The 27,890-nt window shown below is 40.8% G+C and overlaps 4 protein-coding genes and 1 long non-coding RNA gene across 5 annotated transcripts in view; 3 read left to right on the top strand and 2 right to left on the bottom strand.

The window, feature by feature from the left end:
• Nucleotides 1-5,700, top strand: plk1 (polo-like kinase 1 (Drosophila)). Its single transcript, XM_038712894.1, has 11 exons — nucleotides 1-363; nucleotides 855-1,023; nucleotides 1,317-1,461; nucleotides 1,583-1,676; nucleotides 1,786-2,011; nucleotides 2,188-2,230; nucleotides 2,664-2,761; nucleotides 2,898-2,975; nucleotides 4,087-4,241; nucleotides 4,389-4,571; nucleotides 4,719-5,700. The coding sequence occupies exons 1-11, from the start codon at nucleotides 1-3 to the stop codon at nucleotides 4,911-4,913; spliced, it is 1,749 nt and encodes a 582-aa protein (XP_038568822.1). The 3' UTR covers nucleotides 4,914-5,700.
• Nucleotides 5,701-7,172: 1,472 nt separating this feature from the next.
• Nucleotides 7,173-17,365, bottom strand: palb2 (partner and localizer of BRCA2). Its single transcript, XM_038712895.1, is given in 12 exon segments — nucleotides 7,173-7,968; nucleotides 8,052-8,257; nucleotides 8,369-8,456; nucleotides 10,748-10,864; nucleotides 10,949-11,098; nucleotides 11,306-11,388; nucleotides 11,826-11,978; nucleotides 12,123-13,639; nucleotides 14,606-16,063; nucleotides 16,593-16,737; nucleotides 16,815-16,874; nucleotides 16,981-17,365. Coding segments are annotated over 12 exon segments (4,317 nt in total). The 5' UTR covers nucleotides 17,059-17,365; the 3' UTR covers nucleotides 7,173-7,706.
• An 823-nt stretch (nucleotides 17,366-18,188) lies between these two features.
• Nucleotides 18,189-27,455, bottom strand: LOC119898699 (retinol dehydrogenase 8-like). Its single transcript, XM_038712896.1, has 7 exons — nucleotides 27,438-27,455; nucleotides 25,139-25,325; nucleotides 21,380-21,541; nucleotides 21,074-21,253; nucleotides 20,714-20,807; nucleotides 19,229-19,412; nucleotides 18,189-19,122 (listed from the first exon to the last, which is right to left on the bottom strand). The coding sequence occupies exons 2-7, from the start codon at nucleotides 25,242-25,244 to the stop codon at nucleotides 18,895-18,897; spliced, it is 954 nt and encodes a 317-aa protein (XP_038568824.1). The 5' UTR covers nucleotides 25,245-25,325; nucleotides 27,438-27,455; the 3' UTR covers nucleotides 18,189-18,894.
• Nucleotides 21,690-25,238, top strand: LOC119898701. Its single transcript, XR_005443620.1, has 3 exons — nucleotides 21,690-22,372; nucleotides 22,698-22,784; nucleotides 25,130-25,238. It is a non-coding gene; the product is annotated as an uncharacterized LOC119898701 (long non-coding RNA).
• The window catches only part of LOC119898869 (collagen alpha-1(XI) chain-like), a 48,469-nt gene continuing 47,677 nt past the window's right edge, over nucleotides 27,099-27,890 (top strand). The window contains 1 exon segment of the mRNA XM_038713156.1: nucleotides 27,099-27,806. Within this exon segment, the coding sequence (XP_038569084.1) occupies nucleotides 27,728-27,806 (79 nt within the window). The 5' untranslated portion in view covers nucleotides 27,099-27,727.

Below are 27,890 nucleotides of genomic sequence, written 5' to 3' on the forward strand. Positions count from 1 at the left end.
ATGAGTGCAGGTATTGCGAAGCCGGCGAATCCGTCGGCACATGTCGACCCGAAATCAGCTCCTCTCAAAGAAATCCCAGATGTCCTGGTTGACCCACGCACCATGAGAAGATACGCGAGGGGAAAATTCCTCGGAAAAGGTGGTTTCGCCAAATGCTACGAAATAACAGATGTGGAGACGAAGCAGGTTTTCGCCGGGAAAATAGTGCCAAAGTCCCTGATCTTGAAGCAACACCAGAGGGAGAAGATGTCATCTGAAATCTCCATTCATAAGAGTCTTAACCATGCTAACGTCGTCGGTTTTCATGGGTTTTTCGAAAACGACGACTTTGTCTTTGTTGTCCTGGAAATCTGCAGAAGAAGGGTGAGTGTTTTTGGGAAAATGCATGCTTTCTCTCTCTAACTTAGTGAGCACACTAAAGTTAATCAGGGCTAACCGTTAACAGTTGTCACGGCAGTCTCTTCCGTTTTCCTCCCAATCCTTATGGAGGTAACGTTAACTTAAATGGCAAGAAAAGCCAAGGACGTTTTGATTATTGTCGCTTAAAATAACAATCATTAAATAATGAAACGTTAAGGTAAGTTGGTTATTATAAAAAATAGGAAAAAAGACATGAATTGCTGCCATTTTACCCTTTTTTTTTTCTCTACTAACTAGTCTCCTCCCCAAATGTTAGCTTTGGATTCAGTGTCCAGTCCATCCACTGCTGTTTTGGGTTTAATCAAACTATTTCACAGTACACCCCTCTGAAAGTTCCATTATTGCCATCTGAATCTTATATGTCACAGTCTTTGTTAAGAGTTTGATTGTAGTTTTCATCTCCATGAATCCCATCATTTTCTTTTCTATTTCAGTCTTTGTTGGAGCTGCACAAACGTCGTAAGGCTGTGACTGAGCCTGAGGCTCGCTACTACATGACCCAGCTGCTCAATGGTGTCCAGTACCTGCACAACAACAGAGTCATCCACAGGGACCTGAAACTGGGCAACATCTTCCTCAATGATGACATGGAAGTCAAAATAGGTAATTTCCCCTGTTGGACTGCAAACTCCAGTTCTGAGATGGGGGTAATCAATACCTGTAACATTAATGAAGATGCACGCAACCAAACCTGTTGGTTCAGTAATCAAGGATAGGACGCACATCAGCTTCCATATCAGAAATTGGTCAGGCTTCCTGGATGAGTGGTTTCCATTGACTGGGATGTTTTCATAAGGACCAAATGCACAAAAAGCACATTTAAGAACATTAATGTGCCCTACGTGTTTACACAAACATCTTTGTGTGCTGCTTTACAAACGTCTTTTTTTCTGTAGGGGACTTTGGTTTGGCCACTAAGATCGAGTTTGATGGCGAAAGGAAGAAGACCTTGTGTGGAACGCCCAACTACATTGCACCTGAAGTGCTTTGTAAGAAAGGCCACAGCTACGAAGTGGACGTCTGGTCGCTTGGATGTATATTGTAAGTCTGAAGCACACCTGCAACGACACTCAACAGTTTGTACTGCTGAAATTGCAAAAACTGTACTAATCCACGATTCAGCCCAGTCAGATGAACCTTCTCCCTGTTTATAATTGCTCAGGTACACTTTGTTGGTGGGTAAGCCCCCATTCGAAACTTCCTGTCTGAAGGAGACCTACAATCGAATCAAGAAAAACAACTACACGATCCCCTGGGTATGCTGGACTAATGTAGCAGACAAACATAGCATGTACTATACATTGTTTTTACACATCTGATTCCTCACTGCTCTCACAACCTGAATTTACAACTCTCTCTTTGCAGCACATCAACCCAGCCGCATCCGCTCTCATCAAGCGGATGTTGCATGCTGATCCCGCCCAAAGGCCCACCATCACTGAGCTGCAAGCGGACGAGTTCTTCACGTCCGGCTACATCCCCATACGCCTGCCCACTACTTGCCTCACTGTGCCCCCGCGGTTCTCCATTGCCCCCTCCACAGCTATGGAGCTCAGCCAGAGACGGCCACTGACTGCTATCAACAACAAGGGTAATGCTCCCAGCAGTAAATGACAGACTACATCTTTCCACAGAAGCCTTTAGACTACAAATAATGAAAATAATGCAGACATGTGCTTTTATTTTTTGTGTAGGCAGTGGTTATGTGTTTCCAGAATTGGGTTTTGGTGTCTACAAGAGTGTTAATGATTGGTTTTCCTTTTCAAGGAGGGACAGAGAAGGTGGACATGAAGGACGAGCCTGTTCAAAGGTGAGAAAAGTTTGTACAATTTTGGAGATGGAAGTGCTGATTCATATTATGTCAAACTTAAGCAAAAAAAAATTATCTTTATTTCTGCATTTGTTGGGCTATTGTTAGTTTTAGGAAATTAAAATGTCTACCTGTAATTTTAAGCTATGAAAGTGTTTTTCAGTCTACTTTTAAGGAATAGTATTTAACTTTATCATGCTCTGTGGAAGTGGAGTGGTGGTTTAGATGGGGTTTGATTCAATAAGAGACTTGATATCTATTACAACTCTCTGGTTCATACCATCCTGATTTAGGGGCAGACAGCTTGTGCCTGGCAGTAAATAAAAGGGAAATGTCATAATTAAATGAGAACTCATCAAATAGCATCAGATTGAAATTTGTCTTTGTCAAATTTGTATGTAGTTAAATGTTGTGACTTGTGTATTCTGTATAGAGAACCTGAGCCATCAGAAAACAACCTGAAAGATTTGCTGCAGCAGCTCAACAGTATCCTTGCCGCTAAGCCCTCTGAGAAGCCAGTCATCTGCCAAGGTGAGCTCAGACTCCTCAGTTCAGCTGACAAATCCTTTTAGTTTCAACGTTGCAATTTTTAGACTACTAGATCATTCTTGTTCCTGCATCAACAGTGCATGCAAATATTTTGTTCTTTTTTTTTTTTTATTTCCAGAAGAGGCAGAGGATCCTGCATGTATTCCCATCTTCTGGATCAGCAAATGGGTGGACTACTCTGACAAATATGGATTAGGTAAGAATTAGACATCTCTAGTCAGGCTTGTACTTTTTTGTTATCAAGTCAGAAATGAAACGGGAACATTTTTTCTTATGGACATCAATGAACTCCAGTTTAGCAAAGATAATTTTACTGTACAGTTAGGTGTATGTAGGTAACGGAAAGGTTGGCTTCAATGTGTAAAATGTGGTAAATGGCTGACTGAAGTCAGTAGTGCACTTAAACTATAGTCTACCTGACCCCTAAAATGGACTGGCTGCGGCATGGTTGCTGGAGATAATTGCAGCCATTCAAGTCAATGTTTGAGTCCACCAGACGTGGCTGCAGCGCGTCACAGAAGCAGCTCGGTAGCCGGTCTATTTTTGACAGAAGCAGCACAGAGTAGATCAAACCAGGCAGGAAGTCGGAGACAGAAAGGCAAAGAGAATCTGGTCAATTTTCAAAATAAAATGACCTACAGAGTCTCCAGATTTGTAAAACGAAAAACACAGTTAAAAAGGACAAAAAAGATAAAACCTATGCAGCCTGAAGTTGCCTGAAACGAGGTCACAGGGCCGTGAAGAAGGTAATAAATAGAAGTCAATAACGTAGGGCAGGCGTCACGCTCTGCTGCTGAAACACTTCATGTGGACTTTGACGCTGGGCTATAGACGGATCAAAACCGTAGCACAGCCGTAACGTGCCAGAGTCGGTGGATTTTAGGGGTTAGGATGATTTTAAAGCTACACCCAAAAACGATTCATCTTTGACCCAGGAGTTTGATCTGGATGCATCAGATTTTGCAATTATTGGCTTTTCTCAACAGACATTTTGTCCTGGAATACCAGGAAAGTGCAGGTATACCTGATGACATAAACAATAGCTCAACCCCTAAGTGTCTCAGTAAGCAAAGCTAGTGAGTCTGCATGTATCAGTCATTGGTGTTAATGACGCCTTTTGCTTGTGGTGCGATGACATGTCAAAATGTCTGAATAAACTGGTATAGTGAAATATAGAACAGTGAAAGGTATTTTTGAGGTCGTTTGGAAATAGTGACGAGTGTCCTGTTTGGTACATCTTGTTTAAAATTCTTCAAAAAATATTTTTATAAAGGTTCCTTATCAGGACTTTTAAATGTGTGTTTCAGGCTACCAGCTCTGTGACAACAGCGTGGGTGTGTTGTTCAACGATTACACACGTATGATCATGTATGCCGACGGAGACAGTCTGCAGTACATTGACAAGACAGCAGCTGAATCCTACCTCAGCATACGCTCTTACCCTGCTGCTCTCAACAAGAAGGTCAGTAGTTGACTATATTTACTCTTGAGCCTTTGATTCGATTTAGCAGATAAATTGAGGCTGTTTTATTAACAAAGGTATAATCCTGAAATTTGATCCATATCAATGTATGGATTCTTATGTGCTTGTTCTCTTTCACCCTTGTAGATAACGTTGCTGAAATATTTCCGCAATTACATGAGTGAGCACCTGCTGAAGGCCGGCGCCAACATTGCGCGGCGAGAAGGAGACGAGCTAGCACGGCTGCCTTACCTTTCCCTCTGGTTCAGAACCAAGAGCGCCATCGTCCTGCACCTCACCAACGGCACCGTTCAGATCAACTTTTTCCAGGTTAGACACACGCCACATCTTCTCCCGCCTGTGTGTTTTGAATTATCATACATGTTAAATACACTTTTTTTTGTCTTTTAATTTTTCTTCTCTTCATGTCCTGTGCACAAATCTTGAATCTGTTTTCTTTAATTCCTTCTCTGCCAGGACCACACCAAGCTGATCCTGTGTCCACTGATGGGTGCAGTGACCTACATTGACGAGAAGAGAGATTTCCGCACCTACAAGTTGTCTCTGCTGGAGGAGTTTGGCTGCAGTAAGGAGCTGGCCAGCCGCATGCGTTACGCCAAGCTCATGGTTGAGAAACTGCTGGACAGCAAGCCTTCCATCGCCACGCATTAGACCACCCTACACCACATCTTCCAATCACTCTGTCTTTAATCACTGGCCACTTCTTCCTGTCTGCCAGTTTGAGGACAGAACAGACACTTAAATTCTCACATTTTATTGAAGAGTGTAATGATTTTTATGTCACCTTTTTGAGGCTTTGACATGTACCGTGAAAATTCATGTCATGAATGTTGAAGTTCAATCTGATTTTTATCCTTTCCCCTGCTGTTAATAAAAGCTCTGTCTTTAACTTTCTTACTCTTGATGAACACGTACCTGCTGACGTAATCTAAGATGGCTGGATCGCTGACGGCACAGCAGACGAGTTGACCCTGTACGTTCCGCTGAATCTTAGGAGGAAAAGGGTGTTTTGTGTTCCCGGTGTTCAAACTCATCTTGAAGTTGAATTCCCAGATTCTCTCTGCTTGTTCTTGCTTTTTTTTTTTTTGCATTTGTTCATGTATCAGTCATGGGTTTACACCTGAAGCTGAGTGGACAAATGTGTGGTGGGGATTGAGACTCAGGCTGGCTGGCTGGATGGGTGGGGGGGAGGGGGCTTCTCTGGTCTTCTCCAGTTTGTCTGTTTTTATCTGTGTTGTATGTAGAGAAATGGACCATGTTAATACGTCTTCATCATGTACATTCTTCCTGTAGTTACTTTTTACGCTTTTAAAGTATATTTTAGGTGTCTTGTCTTTTCCAACAAGATGTACAAACTTGTACATACTGCTGAATATCCGTACATGTTGTAAAGATGGTTTGTTTACCCAAGGTTAAATAAAGAGTCTCTTGAACAAGATGTTTCAGTCACATTTGCTGCACATAAGATATTTGAGTTTTCTGCTCACATGAACAAGACCTAAGTTTGAGAAGCACAATTTGCTCTGTGAAGAATGAACGGAGCAAATTGTGACCAAAAAGTTCAAGGTCTACTAAACAGACTTTGTAAGAATATTTTATTGTTCAGATCCACATTGAGTTTCATGCTCCATGTCGGCCTGCTTAAATCGCACAGTGCACACCTTAGCCTTGAGAATTATTTGAATGAACTAATGGTTGTTTTTCACAGGTTGTTTAAATAGTTTGTTCACTAAAATTACAAAAAACTATTTCAGTTATTTCCACTGAAATGTAATCTTACAGATAATGATGTAAAGCTATCTCCATGGCTAAATGACATCATTTGGAGGAAAATTACACTAAACATGTTAAACTAAAAAACTTGACAGTATCTTGTAGAAAACTAGTTTTACAAAGAAGGAATGTAATCATTTTATTTTTTTAACATACTACACAGATCTCTGGATTTTCTATACATGTATTTTTTTTGTCTTTCAACTTCCGAGAATAAATCATCTTTCTTGCATGTTAAATCAGTATTTTATGCAAACCCTACGTGACCAACCTCAGGAGTTTGACTAAGGAGCCATGGAGGGAATTTAATAAAATGATATTTTAGTAGAAGATGCTTGCTTGGTATAAAGTAACTATTATACAAGTGTAAGGATTAAATTTCCCTGCCATGCTCTCTTTAAGAATGTCAACTGGAAGTTAATGTGCCAAAGCTCTTAAATCAGTATCTATTGGCGCCTCCTGGCAGCCACAAATTGCCATTACAGCTTCATTTACAATATTTTACAGTTGGTTGCAGTTCACTTTTTCTTCATTGGTCTCAGGATTAACAGATTTAAATTTTTTCTAAATGAGTCTTCTAACAAATATATTTAGTCACTTTAAATGACCTAAATTACAGGCAGCATTAGAAAATGTATGACTTTTGTCATTGACGTTTAAGATGCTTTGATTTTGTTATTGCATGAATTTTAATTAAAGTAGTTAAAAGTTATAGTGTACTTTGTGAAGAGATTTGATTTGAACTCCATTACATTATGTGTAACAAATTATAAGAACAAAACTATTCTTCTGTATTTAGGCGACACTCTTGTTTATTTGACACAGAACAAAAAAGAGACAGGGATTAATTTCCTTGCTTAGGGCAACAGCTGATCAAACCTTTAATCTTTGCCATGTATGGACATCTAACCACTCACACCAGGCTTATGCATAATTATATCATGTGTATATGCTCCATACTTAAGAATGGGAGATGATGCTACACAGCAAGCATATGATTATCTGGAAGGGACCGTTTACATTGCCGACACAAGAAAACGCATCTCCTAACTCTCCACTATTTTAAATGGAAAAACAGTACGTCTCAGATGGTTTTGGTCCACCAAAGCAATATAAATGTAGACATAAAATACAACATTATTCACAAATGTTTAATGTTGCATGTAAAAACAAACATTGACACTTCTTTTTCGTTAAATATAAACAATATATTCAAGTAAGCACAGTAAGGCTAAGCAGCATTAATAAAACACAAAGTTGGTTTTCAGACTGGAGTTAAAGTGGTCTAAAAATGAAAACCCACCATCAAGCAGACATCCTCACACACAGGGGCTCAGTATGTGATGCTGGCGCTCTAAAAACTTTAGTGTAGACATATGCAAAGGGTGGAGGAGAACAAGTGCAATTTAGAAGCAATCCATCTTGAGGTTATGATTTTCTAAATAAAGCTTTACCAGCAGGCCAATGACATGTTGAATATGTTCAATTTACAGTGCATAAGTGTCATTATCTTCGCAGTACAGGGGCCTAGAGGTTACAGTGGAAAAGGAAACCACAGAACCTTTTTGCAATGCATTCAGAATCTGGTAGAATGAACAAATGTGACCTGAAGTATTTTAAAAGGTGTTAAAATCTCCATGTAAACATTCATACAGTGACAGAAATACCTTTTTAATTGATAAAAGCGACTGAAAAGTCTTTAATGTGGCAGAGTGAAGTCTGGCTCGTACTGTAGCAGTGTAAGGTAACGTCTCCGTTGTGATGTCCAGTCACCAGCGTATGTCCCGCCCCCCATCGAGCCAGCTGCCAGCCATCGCTCTCAGGAGCCCACACCATCCTCGCGGCTCGCTGGCGCCCGAGCTCCCACACACACACACAGCCGCTCTGACTCAGGCCCACCACGCTGGAGCTGTTCACGTCGGCTTCACACAGCCTGCAGAAGACAGATGCAGATGTGAATGCATATACGCAGAGACACAAAAACATGACCTGTCCACCCCTCAGTCCTCTTCTCACCTGCCAGACCAGGCCTTGGGCGGATACAGAAGGGTAGCCTGGACAGATTTTCCACTCAGAGGGTTAACAGCAACCAAGGAGAACAGGGCGGTCCTTTCCTCTTCCTTCTCCTCCTCCAGAAACATTTGATCTTTTGCTGTGGCCTTTCTTTCCTCTTCCTCCAGTGAGTTGAGCAACTGGTGCTGCAGCAGGACAAATAACACTCCCTGTCACACGTACACAAAAACACACAGGAGTGAGATCATCTGAAGAGTGAGACAGTTATGGTGGCACAAGACAACAGGCATTTCCCTTACATGCAAAGCCAAAAGACTTACACAGTAGGAGTATCCTCTGAGGCAGGCCGTGTGTGATAAACCATCTCCAAGGAGGATTCTCCGCAGCAGCTGTCCAGTCTTTAAATTCCTGCAACACACAAACACAGAAAATACATTCACCTGGAAACAGCAGCGCATGTGAGAGAAAAATCTGGATGTTATTCTAACAGTTTAAAAAATCTCTCAAAGAGGAAACATGGGGTGCATTTGTAGATATATTCAACATTTAAAGCTAAGGACAGTGTTTAATGTTTGTGCTTCAAGGTCAGTTGTTTCCATATCAATCATATCTGCATATGAAAAGGTGTACATCTTATGCACATAACTCTTATTCTTATCTTTCTATTTCTTTTAAATCTTTTTCTCTTCTGATTTTTGTCAGAATGTGTATTTTCTTATGTCGCGTTGTATCTGGAGCTGAGGTAAGTGAATTTCGCCAGTGTGGGATCAATAAAGTCTATCTTATCATATTTAAAGGTTCAGTGTGTAATATTTCTGAGGATTTATTGACAGTCCATGGACGTCGCCGTATTGTGTCGTCATGTTTCTACCGTAGCTGACAACGGACAAACAGCGCTACAGAGTGCGTTTCGTCATCATGGTGGTCTTCTTCTGCTTGTATAATTCCGGCAGTGTAGACGCCTGTCACTACATTGAATGCGTACCAAGAAGAAGAGGAAATCATAATAATAAACAGCCTCTGAGTAGTCGTCTGGTTTATTAGAAGTAAGAAGAGAAGTGACATTTGGACATGATAGCTTTAGCTAGAAGCTGGCCATAATCACAAAGAGAAGTGGCGTGTTTCCCTTTTAAGTGGTGTAAAATATGTAGATGGATGAATTTCATGTAGCCTAGTTATTCGCCTGTAGTTTGGCTTTGCCGGTTACGTTAGCGAGACAATCAGCTGATCAGTAATTGGCAATAAAACGGTAACGTTTGCTTAGAGCACGGAAGCGATCAACCAGCTAAACCTTTACTGCCCTGGTAGAAAAAAAATGTAGTTGGATTAAGTTCATGTAGTGACTCTCTCTCTCCAGCGTTCTGTTTTGGCTTTGTTGTTACATTTGTGAGACAATCAGCTGATCACTAATTGACAATAAAATGGTAGCTTCCAGCTGGAAGCTCAGATCAGCTAGATAAACATTTACTGCCCTGGTAGAAAAAAATATGTAGTTGGATTGTAATTTCATGCAGTTCTTCTAGCGCTCTGTTATGGCTTTGCAACGTGGACAGAAATGTGCTGTTGCCTTTGTGAGACAAACAGCTGATGAATATTATTGGAAATAATTTTCACCATTTTACTACAAGCTGAAATTATGGCACTCAATACTACTTTACTTTAAATTTTAAAAAAGATATTTTGGTAAGATTTGCTGATTGCTTACCTTGATCCTCACCTGACAATTCATTTGTAAACTTCATGGATTATGTGGTTTATAATGGGCTGTGGTGCAGAAACAGTGAGGCTTACATTTTCATGTTTTCTGTCAGTGGTCATACTTGATGCACTAGATGTGATAGTTTTTGAGATGTTCTTCATTTAATATGGTATAGTCTAGTTAGTTTGGTTAGTCCAAGATGTAACAAAAAGTATTATTACAGTACAGTAAAATAAGATATAATAATATTACAGGAGTATGAGACATCATATAGCACTTCATTTTTGATGTGGCTGTTTAAAGAACAAGTAACAATAATATTCACACTAAGAGAGTGAGAGTGAGAGAGAGAGAGAGATTTGTAGAGTTGAAAATGTATCAGTGGAGTTAAATCTAAAATGTTTTGGTCACGATCAAGCCAACTGTGAACAAACCTGCACTTTTACAGTTTTGAACATAAGGGCTTGGTGCTCACTTTCAGATGAATTTTAAGCAGCTTTGAAGAGCCAAAAAAAATATAAAAATCCAGACTTGTCTTAAATTGGAAGAACAAAGCCTTGTCCATTACTAATCCTAGATCAGTACTCCTACTCTAAAAATTCTGAAGAGATTAAATTTGGTATTGGTCTTTTTTTCTTTCTCTAAATCAATGTATTCATCCTCTGGATCACAGAGCCATTGATCTTATCCCACCATACATGGGGCCAAAGACAAGAAAACATTGTGGAGAGTTTCACAAACATTCACAGAAAACGTCATGCATTTTTCAGTTCACCTTATGTACTTATCTCTTGGCTTCATCTGTATGTTCTGCTGTTGTGTTTCTGTACAGATTTAATCAACACAATCCAAGTCCATCCATTTGGAAGTGTACACAAGTGTATTAAACCTCCGTAGGAACAAAAGCTAGATGTCATCAAATATTCTAAAAACTGTTTCCTGTGAGGTTAATAATAGCATGGTAATGAGCTGAATATCTCTCTGTTACAATCTTACTTACCAGATAAAGAGGCGTCCAGCCTCATCTGTGCCGATCAGAGCATCTGAGAGTCCGTCCACAGTAGCGAGTGCCCCGACACAAACACCAGGAGACACAAGAGGCTGAGGGCTCGGTGTGCTGAGGGAGAGACGAGACACTGAGATATCTGTGCAATGAGAAAATAACTGAGATAGAATTAAAACAATGCCAACTCTGTGTTACCTGCCATTGTCTGATAGTGTAAACACCTGCAGGGTGGAACCAGAAGCCGAGTGGCAGGAGGTAACCACTCTGGACTTGGACACGCCCACAACAGCCTGGATAAGCCCCTCGCGGAGCAGCACTTGCAAAAGGCTGGAGCACGACAGAATCCTGTGCACATGGACAAGAAACACGCAGTTATGTTTAATTTCTGAAACACAGAACAGCTGGTTCCTCCATGCACAATTAATAAAGACATCTGGAGAAGTCCTTTGAACACTAACCTCAGTTTAGCACTTGGCTTAATCATGTTCATACAAAAATGCCCAAAATGGTAAAATGCATGTCACAAAGGCTGACTGAGTGTGTTGTATTCACCTCACTTCTCTGATTTCTAACTGACCCAGAGTCACACATATGAGTCCAGCAGCATCCGGGACAGGAAACACATTGATCACTGGCTGTAAACAAACACAGAAACTTTTTTGTGTTCACTGTATTAAAGTGTGCCATGTGTCACATTTGATTCTTGAAACAGTAAATGTTAAGTCTGTTAACAGTCATTTTAGTGTCACATAACACAACTGCCTATTCATATTAAAATCAGCTACGGCTAAATGTCTATTTTTTTCAAATTATGTATTAATTGCTTAATCTATATAAAAAAAGAATTCCAGCCCATGTGTAATGTAAAGTTGTTTGTTTTCTTCAACCAATAATCTAAAACCTAATGACTTTTAATTTACAATGATATTAAACAGAAAAGCAGCAAATCCTTATATTTGAAAAGCTGGAACAATTGAATATTTGGGATTTGTCTTTAATGAATAAATTAAAATAGGATTAATTAATGACTCTGATATGCAGGAACTCATACAGTGCACACCCACACACTCACCTCGCTGAAGGCCCAGGTGTGTGCTAAGCTCCAATCAGACACTGAAGTCTGACTCCAGAGACACACTGCCCACTTTCCAGCTGCTGCTACACACAACCCACCAGATGATCCGTGCAGACAGCAGGCATCCACTAGAAAGCCTCCTGCTGGGTCCTGAACAAACACAAACACACAGTAATTTATGCAAATAAATGACATAGATGCTGCACACACACACACACACACACACACATCATTTGAAAGTAATTGTTGACTTAAATTTAAAATTGCAAGCCAAACATAGAAGAATTTTAAGACATCAGTTTACCTTTAACGTGTGTGTGTGCATCTCATCATGTGTTCCTCCGCTGTTTCCTCTGTTCTCAGGCCCACCTGCCCACCTGAGCCCTGTGACTGGATGCTGAAGACAGTCATGCAGGTAGCAGGCTCAGGTGAATTCTGGATCTGACCAGCTGGGGAGGTGGGGGACTGGCTAGCAGGGATGGAAGTGAGGGATGGGCAGAGAGAAAGAGCTGGAGGGGAGAGGACCTGGGTGGATGGGGTATGAGGGGGAGGCAGGGTGAGAGCTGGGGCAGAGGGAGAGGAGGTCAGAGGGAGGGCAGCATGGACAGCGTAGGGGGTGAGTCCTAGTGATGGTAGTGCGGGGCTGGAGGGAAGGGCAGAGGAGCGCAGGTGTGGTCTAACACAGGGGCTGTGTGCTGATGCCAGAGGATGGCTCAACAGGAGCTGGGACTGGACACTGTGGTGCGGTAAACACTCGTCCTGATGTCTGTTTTCTGTGAGGGGACTTGTGCTGGGTTCAGAGGATTTCTCTATATCTTTGGCAGGGGATTTCACATTCAGATGCTGCCCAGGAGACTCTCCTGGAGCTTCAATGTCATTTAATGTCCGCACAGCAGTGCAGTTGTTAGACGGCTCCTCAGGGGTTTTCTCTAGGGAACAGTCAAAGGAAAGAGTTTTAATGATAGCTTGGTCTTCTGTTTGGAGGTTTGTAGACCTCTGATCCTCAAAAGCATGGACTACACCAGGACAATCTGTTTGTTTCTCTGATGACATGACAATAGACTCTGTTAGTCTATCAGAGGGCCCGATGACATAATCTTTCACACCTGCAGGGGTGTCTGCAAAGTTGACGAGAGGCTGTGGTTTGGCAAATCGTTCGATAGATCTGTGTGTGTTGCAGGCTGAGGCGCTACTCTGGCTAGGAGAATTCAGAATCACAGTCTTTTTCTGTTTATATTGATCAACACAGTCTGCAGCACAATCCTGGACCAGCGACACAGATTCTGTTGAGGTGGTGTGAGTCTGACACTCGGGGTGAAGGTTTTCAGTCTGCTGCTCTCCAGGGTTTTCCCAGTCAGTTGACTCTTCAGGTAAGGACTGGCTTGTCAATTTATCTGTAAGCTTGCAATCTATCGACAAGTTTTCAAAGTCTACGGACATTGTAGCAGCTTGTTTTACTCTAGTGGGATGGGGTGAATGTGTGATTGTGGGCGTGAGGCTGAGTGGGACAGGAAGAGGCATCACTGGCTCATTGCTGCTGCCACTGAAGCGAGTGTCAGAACGCCTGTTGCTACTACGTGTGTTGTAAGACGGGGATGTAAAATGTTCAACTCCTGATTCCACAGCGACTTGGCGGAGCTTGTGCAGCTTTAGAGAGGCAAACTGGTCATCGGGGAGATGGAAATCTTGCAGAATGTCAAAGTTCATCAGGTTGTTGACCAACGGGCCAGAGGACAGAGGGGGGAGAGGAAGCAGAGGGGTTTGGGCAGGTGGAGAGGAGGGCAAAAGGAGAGATCGCCAGCTTGCTGCACCTGCATGACATGAAGTGAAAGAAAATCAAATGGGAGGACATTTTTTCAGAGTTTATGAGAGATTATGTAATTCCAAGACACTATTTTATTTTGAGGCTATAGGGTGGGAGGTGTCAGTGAGGGTGGGGTAAAACAGTGGATTGTCACCAGACAGGAAGGGAGGTGGAAAAACGCACACTGTACAATGTGGGCACACACACTGTATGTGGTAATACAATGTTGTCCTACACAGTGGACAGTGTGTTTGTTTAAAGGATGTAGTAAAGGCAATAACAAGGACAAGTAAGGCACTCACACACTTAAGGAACTAAAACAACAATTAATGTATACTGTATTTTCTGTGTAGCTACAGCCCAACACTGTTTATACTTTTGTGCTGTGAAACCCCATTCTTCGTCAAAAAACAAAATACCATTAAACTGGATGTTTTTTTTTAAACTTGGTGTGTAGCTACATGTCTTAATGTTGGCATGTGTGTCCATATTTGCATTGTTTTCTTAGTTTAAGAAAGCAAGGACGTTAAAATGTTAAAAAGAGCCGGTACATCAAGACAGTTTTTTTTAAACGCCTTTTGTTCAGTTGTATCAGCTCTATCAACTAGCCACACCTTGGATACAGTTCCTATGTACAGTGTTCACTATAGTGTCCAATAATTAAACATTTTTGCCTCTTGAAAATATATTCCTTGGCACTATTAGTATGTGTGCTTATACTGTGTGGTTACAGTGAATAACTGATTAAGCAAAAGACTGTTGCAAAAATAAATCTACCACCGTTTAATGAACAATTAGATTATTTTTTTAAGAAAAACTGTATTTATTCATTTAATTATTTGTTTGACAGGGACTGTGAACAGCTTCTTAGCTGTAATTATGGTTGATCAATATTTTTAACTTAGCAAGACAAACATGTAGACCCTCTCTTCCTTCTCCATATCTGTCACTGACACACACATAGAAGTCTTACTTCTACTCATCTGTGAGGATCTGTTAGTCCTGCCGCTGCTCTTCACAAAGATGGGATAGACCTCCAGATGTGCAGAGGTAGAGCTAGACTGAGCTCCATTAACTCCAGAAGAAGACTGCGTAGCTGTGATGTGGGTGGATGCAGGCTGGGGGTTGTCTGGCACTGGCACAACTTCTCCTTGACTGAGGCAGGGCTTTGGTCCATCAGCTCCATGGAGAGACGGGGACGAAGAGACCAGAGAGCTGGTGGGCTGGGGATCGTCTGAGGTTTCAGCAAAGCCTACTTGACAGGTGTCTAAACTAACAGAGCATCGTGGGGTCTGAGGTCTCCCTCTACCCCTACCTCTTTTCCTCCTCCTACCTCTTACTGGACGAGCAGCAGTGACCGTTGGAGAAAAACAAGCATCCATGTTGATCTGACATGCTGAGATTTTATTTGAAATCTCACTGGAGCTCTGACTGTTCAGCTCAGCTGATGTGTCAGCAGCCTGCGATTCCATATGAGGACCTACAGATGTAGATGTAAGCGAGGAGCTATCTGTCTGAGAGTGTTGATGTGAACCTTCATGGTTGTGTGTGTGCCTTTTTAATCCTCTGCCTCGGCCGCGGCCCCAGCCTCTGCGATGTCGTCCAGTGCTCAGCTGGGAGAGTATGACGGCCTGCATGTCAGGCTGGCTCTGTGACAATGTCATACGTCTTGTGGTTCTGACATAGTACTCTGCTGGGAAAAGTAGTCCTTCCACTAGGGTACAGGAATCCAGGAGACCCACAGCCTTTACATCATGCTCTCCTCCAACCATCTCATTTTTTTCTTCTTTTATGTGATCTACATTATATGTAAGATTTTTTTCATGACTGTCTTCACACAGTCTTCCATCCCTCTGTCGTCTACTATTCTCTCCTTCCTCGGTCTCCTTTCTTCTTCCAATCTGTGTACCATCTTGTTCTTCAATGTGTATAGCAGGGTTCCAACCTGTGAGCAGAAAAGGGGTTGACTCCGAGTCTTTTTTCCCTTCAGCTCCTAACTCTGTCTCCTTTTCCCTTTGTTTTTGTTGTATCTCTTTTCCCTCCATATCTCCTGTTTGAGTTTGTCCACAAGCGTTCCAGTGTGTAAGCAGCAGAGAGGGAGACTCAGATTCTGTACTAGAAAATAGCTCTTCACTTTCATTCACAACCTCTGTTGTGACTCCCTCCTCACTTCCTTCTGTTCTAGCAATGTCCATCATTTCACTCTGCTCCTGTCCTTCCTCACTGTTGTCTGTGCTCCTACCAGCCTCAGTACTCCTCTGTTCCCACCGCAGGCGGCTGCGTCGGGATCTGAGGCGCAGGGCGGGACTGGGTCTGTGACCTCTAGCTGTGTCATGGCTGGCATCTGGGTTTTGTAAGCAGCAAGCAGCATCAGATGGGAGCAGTAACGGGATCACCTGGCTCCTCCTGGATTTATTAGACTCTGCTGGACCTGGGAAAACATCAAATTTATGAATTCTAATTTCCAGTGTTATTACAGGTACAATACTGTCTGCTTCTCAGAGCAATAACCACATTACAAGATGTGTTCTGTTTTGGGACGGACAGGCATGGAAGAAATTTGTGTGTCAACCACTCTAGATATTCCTTAGCAGCTTGAAAGCACATTAACAAAAAACAGGACTTTTGTAGTAATCACTTCAGTCTGCATAGGAATTGGTGGCACTAAATATGAGGCACAGTGAATGACGCTAACAGGAAAAAAGTATATAAAAAGATACTTTCATCTCTGACATGTAGTGACTAGAGCCTTTGCATCTACAACAGATGACTTTATAGAGCTATATATACACAGACACACACACACATATATATATATATATAAACCTCTATCCCCGTATCAATTTTAGATATTTTACAACATACATCCTAATTTTTACTGTGAAAGAGATTAACTACATGTACTTCACAGCTTATTTGGACAGATTCACCTCCAGTGTGTCTCTGGCACTGAGGTATACCTGAGGCTGTCCCATTGTTAGTGTCCAGTGTCAGTGAAGATGGGTTAAGACAGGGGTTAGATGTCCTCTCTGAACCTCTTCGGTCCCAGTGGTTCTGCTGTGCATTTCTGCTCCTGCTCCTCCCTGCCTCTGAACGCTCAGCACGCTGTGAGCAGATCAAGATGTGTGTGTGAAACAGAGAATTTCTGAACAGGATCCAAAAAAACAAACAAAAACATTTACCTGTAGTCTCTGGGCTGTCCTGATGTACTCCCTTTTTAAAAGTGCCAAGTGCCTACGAAGCTGTGAGTGTAAAATGTTCATACGTCAGCAGCATTTAGAAGACAGATTTAAAGGTACTATGTAGAGCTTAAGTGTGCAGACAAAAGTACAAGAACGTTAACGTTACCTTCTCCTTGTCATCATAGTGCAGTGTAGTCCTCAGCTGCTCGTCACAGCGCAGGACATCTCCCGCATCGTCCTCCATCCTGCTCACTCACTCTTTACATCCAGGACACAGGTACGACTAAAGATTATATGTAGCTGTGGCACGGCTAAAGTTAATATGACAGTGGCGTAGTTGGTGTAGCGTTATGTACCGTATTTGTTAGAAAACGTTAGCTTAACATAACGTTAGCTGCAAAGCTAACAGTAACGCACAGTTCGAACTTAGTAAACGTGCTTTCGCCAGAACACACAGCCAAACATAAACGTAAAGAGTCAACAGAGATGACTACAAACACATAAAACTACCTAATTCATTCAAATGACAACTTTCCCATAAATGTCTTATATTAATATTTCGGGCAGACTTACAGACTGATGTGTCCATAAAAAGTTTATTTTGACGTTCGATGAGGCGGGTATCGATTGAGTTCTAATTTCCCGCGACTCCCTCAAACAGACTTGAGCAGTGGAAGTCAGATAAATCGACCAGACAGATGGCGGCGTTAAAGCCGACATTATTGCGAAGTGAAATTCTTGAGTTTCAAATTCGCTACTAAATACTACTTCAATTTATAAAACGTAACTTTACCTGGTTAAGAATGTAGAAATCGCTGTTAAGATGGAGGATATTTCACCTAGTTATCTTTTCAAGCTAAACATAGCCATTTTCTTTAAATAAGGATAACTATTTTGTAAGCACTTAATTACAATTACTCTTAGAGTAAAACCATCTAGAGATCTTACACACGGATATTTTCATCTAACGTTATATAATGTATATACCAGTCAGTAAACTATTGGCCTTTTTTAGAAGAAAATGTAACAATGAAATTGTAATTTCTATGCTGTTCTTAAAGAACACATGGATAAAGAATTGGGACATATGTTGAAAGTGTCAAGGACAACATTACAGACGTTTACATACTCCAATAGGCAACGCAAATTGTACTATAAGAAAACCAGATGTTTATCATCATAAATATGTCTTGACATATTGAGAGGTGGACATGTTGCACTATAGTTAAATTTAATTCCAGTATTTCTTTTTTTGTGGAAACGCAAATGTTTGTTTGTCTGAATCCCCCTATGATATTAAAACAATGCAGTTTGGGTAGTTCTAAATAGACAGTATACCTGTCAACATTATTTGAAATTGTAACAAGAAATGCCTTTGATTGTATTATTGTATCTTTTATTTCCAGAATATGTCAGTTCCTTTTATTCGCAAACAGACTACAAAACGGTAAACTCTTAGTCTGACGTGGCCACAGAGACATTTTTGCTGAAATGTGGGTATATAATATGTCACCTGAGAGAAATGACAGACAGTGCCAGAAAGGAGTCTGCACAAAGAGAAAGTGATGGAACCTGTGCATATAACTAAAAACCATAATCGTGAGTAATGTGTGCAACCCTTTATACAGACTGTGGTGCAACCACATTTCCTGAAAACTATCAGAAACAGTAACACAATTCCTGGAAGTTTTACAATTTAAACTAAAATATTTTCTCCAATTCACTGAAGGAATTTGAAAAAAAATATTTACATAGATGCAAATACATAGGCTACAAATAAGCAAGGTGTAGGACTATCAAATTTTTCCTTTTTTTGTGGGACTGATGAGGATAAAATAATGAAATCAGGCTACAGTATATTGTCTTATAAGTGCAAACCCTACTCATTTGGCACTCTGGGTAGTCTAATACATCATCTCACTCATCTAGTCTCAAGTGTGTACATTCATAAGCTGCAAATCTATACAGAGAAAAGAAAATACACAAGACTGTTCATTGCAATACACACTGCATATGCAACAAGAAATATGGCAAGTCACAAAAGATCCTCTCTTCGTTTGATCACATTGTTTATACGTTTTTAGTTTGGTGAAACTGTTCTACTCCTCAGACATCCACAGGTGAGGTACTTCATGGCAGTCATGCAGACGTGCATCAGTGGACCCATGGTAAAGAGCATGTGGTAGAAGGCATGGACAGACAGGCCTCCAGTTTCATCAGCGTATTTCAGCGCTACAATGGGCGTGTACCATGGGTTGGTCAGATTACGGAAACGTGGCCTGCTTGCTTCAATCACTTTCTTGGTACACTGCAAAGAGAGAGAGAGTGGACACAAAACACACAAGATTTGTAGTCAGATTTACAGGATTATGTTATTACAGTGAGGTAGAGTCACAGGCTGCTTGTGAACCTACTCTGGCAACGTCATCAGGCGTTTGTCCTATTGCCTCAAAGATGTCAATAGAAGACGGAAGATAGACATTCTTGAAGTAATGCACTGTATCAGGATCAGCTCCAGGACACTCCCTCTGCTTCACCTCCTGAATCATCTTTGCCTCAAATTCTGTGTGCACTGGGCCCGGCTCAATCAGTGACAATCTGAGGAGAGAGAGAGAGAGAGACACAGAGCAAAGGCGGAAAATGAAAAGTATGTAAATCAACAACAGAGCAATTTTCAGATGTAGGAAGAGTTCTATGAGTAAATGGGTAAGGATTGAAATCATTGATCAATTAATAGCGCAACGGAATATTAATCAGCAAAACTTTAAATAAATATCAATTAACCCTTTAACACCCACCATGCCTCATTTGGATGTAGTCTGCGTAAATGAAAACACATTTTCACTACAATTTTTTTGTTAGACCATTGCAATAAATTTGGACCCAAAGTTTTCAAGGATTTATAACAATGTTGGACTGTTAAACTGCTTCGAAAGTAGGAAGACACTTGATTTTTTGAGTTTTTAAAAAAAAGTTGTATATTATGATGTACAATGACCCCCCTAAATTATTATTATTTTTTGGAAATGACCGCAATTACCAAAAGACGACAGTCTTTTCTATAATCTATAAATGTATCTATAAATGTATCTATAAATGTATCTATAAATCTACAGATAGATAATTGACATGGTCACATTAATGTAACTTTTCATGGTAGCGGCCTGTGAAAATTCCATGTAGTGCTAGTGTCCCAAAGGCAGAACAGTGGTAGCCTGATAATCAGACTGAGGTTAATTTTGTTTTCACTTGCTGAAAGTACTGGAGATGTGGGCAGTTCATCAAACAATCCACACAGGCTAAAAACAGTGAGTGGTAAAAGACTTTTAGTTCATAATTAATTTACAAAATAATAATAAAATTGCCAAACATTTTGTCGGTTGCAGATAGAGAAACGCTACCAAGAATGTTTCATCTATTGGCCAAAAATGAAATGTGTCCAGAACTTTAGTTTTTAACCACATACCTGCAAAACTACTGACACCACCCTCAGCTGTACTTTGTGTTTAGTGCTAATTAGCAATGTTAGCATGCTAACACGCTAAACTAAAATGATTAACATACCTGCTAAACATCAGCATGTTAGCATTTTCATTGTTAGAATTTGCAATTCGTTCAGATAGCTGTGACTAAGTACAGCCAGAGCTGCTCGCATGCTGTCGACTCTCAATAAGCAAATGACTGACAGCACCTTCAGCAGTCTAAACAATTAATTGAGTAATCTGAAAAAAAATCAATGTATTAATGAATAATGAAGCTAAGTATTATATGTAGTTATAGATAAAACTGTGTCAGAACTGACAAGGAATGCAGGCAACACATGATTAAAGCTTGTTGTTAAATGACTATTTCTATGTTATTTGTTACTAATGGACAGAAGAAGCATTAGTGGCACTCACGTGACATTAAACTTCAAGAGTTGCACAGCCAAACTCTCACAGAAGCCCTCCATGGCAAACTTGGAAGCTGCATACACATCATTGAACACCACACCTAGAGAAACAGTAAATGTTAAAATTTCTCTTTCAGACAACTTGAAGAGTTCTTTTTGTTCACTTTTTTTGTAGACACATCCCTGTTTGTAAAGACGTACAGTAGCACTTAAACCATCCATTAGTGTTCTATCCACCCACTCTTCCATTTGTCCATCATCAACCCATGCATATGTCAAGTTGAAGCTGACAAACCTGTCATTTCTCCCTGAACCAATTAACGCCCCACCCCGCCTCCTCTCCTTTCACTCATCACTGTCGGCTAACCTTGCAGTCCCATTACACTGCTGATCACGATGATGTGTCCTCCTTTCCTTTTCTTCATGTCAGGCATCACCTCCTTGATCATGCGGATCACCCCGAAGAAGTTGGTCTCAAACACTTTCTTCATCTCTTCAATGGTGGTGCTTTCCACTGGACCCACTAGGCCAATCCCTGCATTATTGACTGGCCAGGAGGAGAAGACCAACAAGAGAAGAAAAAAAGAAGACAAGCAAGAAGCTGAGTAATCAACATAACTTTGGACAGTGTAGCAATGCATGGTGCCACATGATGAGCATGAATTTTACTTACTGAGAACATCCACGTGTCGATCTTTGATGCCATTAATACACTGTTTGACTGACTCATCGTTGCAAACGTCCAGTACAGCCAAAGAAAGAGTTTTCCCGTACGCATCCCCGGCAGCTTCCACAAGCTTATCTTTACGTTTCAGGTCACGCATCGTTGCTATCACTGTGAACATGTGGAAAAGAAGAAAAAACAAATAATTGTGAGAAGCAGATTGTTTGGCAATGTCACATTTACCTGATGCTTTTATCCAAAGCGACTTACTATTGCTATATATGTCAGAGGTCCCGCGCCTCTGGAGCTACTAGGAGTTAAGTGTCTTGCTCAGGGACGCATTGGGGGATGTGTCACAGTGGGAAATGAACCTGGGTCTTTCACACCAAAGGCAGGTGTCTTATCCACTGCAACACTGCCACCCCAAACACATATTCTGTCTCTGTCTAGCTTGTCAAAACAAACTGACTTAAGGAAAATGCTTCACTGTACTAATCAGCAATGTAAATGGAGCTGAATTAAGCTTTATAGAGAGCCATCTGTATCTGTAACTCACTCGGTTTTCGCATAATGTCTTTCTTTAGTAACTCTTTTTGAAACATGCTCCTGTAGTTTTATTTCCGCATTTGGCTAGTTGACCACTTTGGTCCAGATCAAAATATCTGAACTGCTATTGGATGAAATGGAATAACTTTGTTGATCACAAAATTTCTTAGTGCCATCATCAGGTCAACAAATACGTCCAAAACTTTTGGTTTTGCAGATTTGGTTTAAGATCCAATGCCTGCAAAACTAGTGACATTCCCATCAGTCTCAGCTGTTCTTTGTTTTTAGTGCTAAGTGTTTAGTCTTGTTTCATCATTGCTGCCAATAGCCCTGTGTATAATTATGCTCCTTTTATTTCCATGGGCAGCTTCCAAGTGAGATTTTGTGAATGGATGTGAATACTCCCTCTCTACCTGCAACTCCAGCACTACGCCTTCAGGCTGCTGCTGTAAATAGGTATGTGATTAGGCAACCTGCCCGGGTAAATATCACTATCTGGAGAATCAAATTGAGTTCACTGGCTGAGGCTGCATGTAGGCTCACACAAGATACACAGATACAGTAAACACAAACATCATGTTACGTTGAGTAGATGCTTATGTCTTGATATGTGTGTGTATTGCATGTTCAAATTCAGTTAAAGTTCAAAATGTTCTTTTGAATTCAGGTGCAGCATCAGTGCATGTTCTTTCTATGTGCATACATGTATATTTGTAGATATTTTTAGGAGAGAATTTTCATCCTGAGTGATCTTTTCTTCTGTGTACATTTCCTGCCATAGGAGTGAACGTAAAGAGTAAGAGAGAGTAAAGTTCACGAAGAACTGGGCAGGACCCAAAAATACTGTTAAAGAGACATGGGATGATAGGTGAGAATAGAGTGTGTGTACACACACACACACAACAGAAACTGTTCAGATACATTCTTTTCTTGACTGACATGTGGGCTGTTTTTTGTGAAATAAAACATCAATGGGAACATAGTTCTAAAGTCTGGTTGACTGAAGGAGCTGCCTTGATAAGAATAAACTCTGTGGTCCATCAGCTATGCCACCCAAGGTCAAGATTAGTTTTATTTTGTTTCATACTGACTGACTGACTGGCTCTCCTTTGAATGGGTGTGTGAACTGAAGTGACACACAACATTACTTAGGCTATCTTAGATAAGCACAATGTCTTGTTTTGAACAAATATCCTTAACACATGTATCAATGGGTGAATAACAACCTTATTTGTACATGTAATGAATCTCAGTAAGTCTAGTAAGGATAAATATCCCCTGTCAGGAAGAAACATTCAGATTTAGTTTTGGCTTAACTCTGTGTCCTCACTTTGCACTGCTGTTGCCATTGTCCTTGGCCAAGCATCAATAAATACTTTTGCTTAAGACATCCAGAGTTCCTGAAACCTTCCTTATGACTGGAGTTGACCAGCTCACAAGATTTTCCATCACACCTAAAATAGACACTTATACTGTTACAGCAGCCAGTTTACATATAAGCATTAGCATCTTGCCATGCTGCTCACATCACCTGCCTCCTCCAGAAATAGCCCTCGCCAGCCTGTCATCCACAATGGAGGTCAGCAAGCTGGCCGATAATTAGCCTAAGCAAGACTGTAGTGGGGTTTTAGGTATTGTCTGGTGTTACATGTTTCCTAAGAGCAACTAAAGGTTAAGTTAGGATCAGAGGGATGACTGTGTGTGTGGCAAGAGTGAAGCTGCTTGTGGTTATCCTTCATCTAGAAAGGAAAATTAATGGTAAACATTTTGCCGACTATTTTCAAATGTGTATGTTAGTGAGTATTAGCAGACAAGTGAAACCTTTATGAGCCTTGTAAGTATGCATGAATGGAATTTTTGGCAAGTTTACATTATCATTGAATGGTAATGCAATATAAGTGCAGATTGATTTGAAAATGCGCAGTGCTTTCCCTCATCACGATTATGTAACTTACTAACAGACTTTAATAAAGTATGAACATACCATGGAAACCAATGGGTACCTGGAGCAGTAGAAGAGATGCATTCAAATTTACAAAACACAGCAGGATATTTTCTTTAATGGTTAGCTGTGATGTAACGTATACATGAGTTTAGAGTTTAGTAATGACCTGAGACAAAATACTGGTATGATACTTTAAGTGGAAAAATCTTCTTGATAGGGCTTCTGCCTCTTTATCATTTACTTCATGTTAGGACATAGATGTGTTATTATGCTGAAGGAATACAATGGAAATAAAACGGTGTAGTTTTACATTAAAGATAGACTGTATGTACCTTAAATCTGCCTTGGGCCAGCATTTGGGTTTGGTTGTAACAGATGAGCAGTGGGAGAAAATATGGTCGGATGCAGCATTGACTTAATTTATCTGTGGTAAAAACCTTTTATACAGTCTATGGATGAAACTTAGCAAACTGTATTTCAATGTGGACTCTTTCTGTGACCGTTGTAAGCTGCTTCCTGGCACACGTCTTACATAAATTGTCTATTATATGTCTAAGTATTAAGGTTCTGTTTTCCAGACATTAGATATTTCTGTGCTAGTTACATATAAATGAGTTCTGTCTCTGAAGAGTCCTTAAGAAAGTTAACTGTGACCTCTGACCTCCCTGTGTGGAGAGGGAAATACTGTAGACTATAGAGTTTCCTCTTCAGGGTTCAGCCTTGAATTTGCTCCATTGTGGTATCACTCTGTTCCAGCCCGTTTTCTAGGATCAGACAGTTGTGTTATTGATTCTGAGTTGTCATGTCTGAATTAGTCATTTCCTCTCATGTGGTTAAGATTTTTTTTTTTTTTATTATATTTATACCACTGCATCTCAGTCAGCTTTTGATGGAAATGACTCCTCTGCTGTGCACTCAGATGCACAGAAACAGAGACAGTGGCTTCACAGTGGTAATACTCTTATGTAGCCTACATGCCATAAGCATCTTATGTGTAAACAGTGCAGAAGAAATAGAGGAGTGATAGTGACAGTATACCTTTATGAAGGGTTTAACAAATTATTTAAAATGTACCATCCAAATAAAGTTATTACTGTTAGTAATATTTGTTTTATTATCAAACAATGTCTTTGTTTATCATTTTTGTCTGTTATCTATTTTCCTTGTCTGAATTCTTTGGCTAAACAAAGAGCTTATCTACATGCCATACCAAGAAAATTGAAGTTGCAATTAAATGATGACTGTCTCTCTATCTTCCTCACACACAGTGCACCTACCGTGATACCGCTTCTGGTCATCGTTGGCCAGCATCACGGCCATCCTCAGGCCGATACCGGAGGAACAGCCGGTGATCAGCACCACTTTCTGTCCGGGACTCGCCATGGCTCTCCGCTCTCTTGTCACACTGAGACACCAGTAGGCAGGCAGCTCTGCAGGTTGAGCGGTGATTTGAGGTGAGAGCCACTGTAAGAGGATAAGAGAGACAGAGAGAGAGAGTCACATGGACAGAGCGCAACAAGACCGAGATTATCTAACCGGTACAAAGTCGGTTGTCCCTCTCGGTCCTGTGGATGTCGTTGACAACTTTGTAATTTTATTCCATGACGAGACAATAAACCATGGCTTTAGTCTTAAACTTGATTTAAAACAAACTTCTGACTCAGTGACTTTTGGTTTCTGGCCAATAAAAGTGTGAAGAACAAATTGAAAAGGACCCATTTGATGCTACTTTTCGGTCTGTAGAAGTCAGTTTCTGCTCGAAAAAGAGATTTGACGCCGCCCAGCGGTCAATGCAAATATTCTTCTAGTCAGCCCCTTCATGAATGGAGTGGCTTCCTCTATTCAAGCCAAGATCTGGTTATGTTATAGGCTACATGATGGTGCATGAGGATGTTTTTTTTTTTATCATTATTGGCAGTGTCAGATAGGTTATAATTATGACCCGTAGACTTGATAAAACAAGCGCTACACACAGGCATACACAAACACACTTGAACACAAGAGTGTAGCTGCCAGTCATAAATTTAGGACAACCTACTTGAAGCAGGAGTTAGGGCATTTGGAAATATGCCTGGAATCTATTTTCTTCTTCCTCTTCTTCAAAGAAAAGTCAGTATGTATGTGTGTGTCTGGATGCAATTTACTTCTGTTACCAAAACAGCGCTGTTACCAAAACATGATCTTCTAATTGTTATGGTACACTACATTTACAGTGTCTTTATCTTAAAACATGACATTTTTTCACCTAAAGAATAATGCCAAATGTCTCCAAATTTTAGATGGTGCCACTCCAGTATATTCACAAAAACACAACGTTTTGTGTATCTATTCATAAGTTACAGGCTGGAAAGCACATATGTTTTGCTCTCCCCTTCACACAAAAATATAATATAGGGCAATGGTTATCTGGCTGCAAGATGGCACCAAAACCAAAGAATAACACTTACTCTTTCTAATACTCACATGAAATTACACTGTTAAGTGTAGTAATAAACCTTCGCCTCATGTCAGTTATAAATACACAGATCTTTTCTTTCTATCAAGGTTTTTTTAGTTGTCTTAAATGTATTTTCCTTCATTTATTTAGATTAAAAAAAGATGCTTTACTTGATCAAATATCAACTGCATGTTACATTTCAATGTTTATAATATACTACTGTCAAGTGAAAATACATTTGCATTTGATTTGATTATACAATTATGTTTGGTCCTGAGTCACCTGCTCATACTGTCCTTCTAAGTCTGGGTAATATTTTAGCCTACAAGTGATCTGAATAATAAGGAGTATACAAAAGTCTTCTTAGACAATACGGACTAATGTAAATGGAGGCTGAGGCAGGACAGAGGAGACCCGAGGCTCATATAGGAATTCATGTGCATATATGCATGTGTGTGCATGTACTGAGCTTTGAGTCTGTCAGTCCTTTTCATCCTATAAACTTTTTTTGCTAAAAAAAACAAAACTAAAATGTTTCTGATATTTCTCAGTGAGCTACTGGTTTCTTTTCATTAGAGATAAAGAATGATAAAGCCTTGAAGTACAAGGCAGGGTGCATATTTTGTTTTTGATTGTACCTATTGGAATAATATGGTTTATGTGTGTTTGAAGAGTGTGGGGTGGGCAAAGACAGACAGGCACTGGAATTTGGAATCTGCAGCAGCATATTTTTATTAGTTGGGCAGCACCGCTGTCCTGTCCTAGCATGCTTTGTGTGTGTGTGTGTGCCTGGTGTGTGTGTGTGTGTGTGAGAGAGAGAGATAAGAAAATTAAATGTGGCACAAGCTTTCATTGTTCATGTTGCATGCCTATATGCCGGCGCGTGCGTGTTAATGCGTTTCCGTGCGCGCGAGATACACTGATGAGGGCGCATGTAGTCCCTTAAATCACTCAGACAATGATGATGCTAATAATGGCACGCGCAGTAATTATCTTCATGTACAGCCCCACCAGCCGCAACCAGGAGTCTCCGGGGAGGGAGGGGATGAGGGGCTGACGGGGGAGGAGGGAAGAGAAAGTGAGGAAAGTTCTCGGTGGGCGAGTGAGGAAAGACCTTCCGAGATTACGGGATTTTTTACCTGCTGGTCTTCCTTCTTCATCCGTCCATCCAGAAGAAAAACACTAAAGACGGGAGTAGATGGGCTGCTAAATTTAATTTATCATCAATTAAACCAGCTTTTCTGCATGTGCGCTCTTAATTGGCAGCTGGTGGAGTGCGCGTTAAAACGCACGTGCACGAGGCAGCAGTTTCTAAGTTCCTGTGCTCTCGCGTGCAGAGCCGACGTTCCTCTGACTGCAGGTGTCCCACGGAGTGCAGGGGAGCCACGAGGGAATTATTGGCCGCCATATCGATAGCTTCAGATACCATATGATGGATCGATGGAGCCCTGTGCGCGAGACATGGCTGCTATTGCTGCTAATCACTGTGTTTTACACCTCTTGGGCAGGTAGGATGGAATATACAGGACTGTTTATTTGTTTATCTTTGCGCAAATTCAAGTGCCTCAATTCAATGTTTTAGCCTAGTTGAT

This window comes from Micropterus salmoides, unplaced genomic scaffold (genome assembly GCF_014851395.1).
Source record: "Micropterus salmoides isolate LMB-PRFRI ecotype aquatic unplaced genomic scaffold, ASM1485139v1 Ms_hic_scaffold_12, whole genome shotgun sequence".
Classification (NCBI taxonomy): Eukaryota; Metazoa; Chordata; class Actinopteri; order Centrarchiformes; family Centrarchidae; genus Micropterus; species Micropterus salmoides.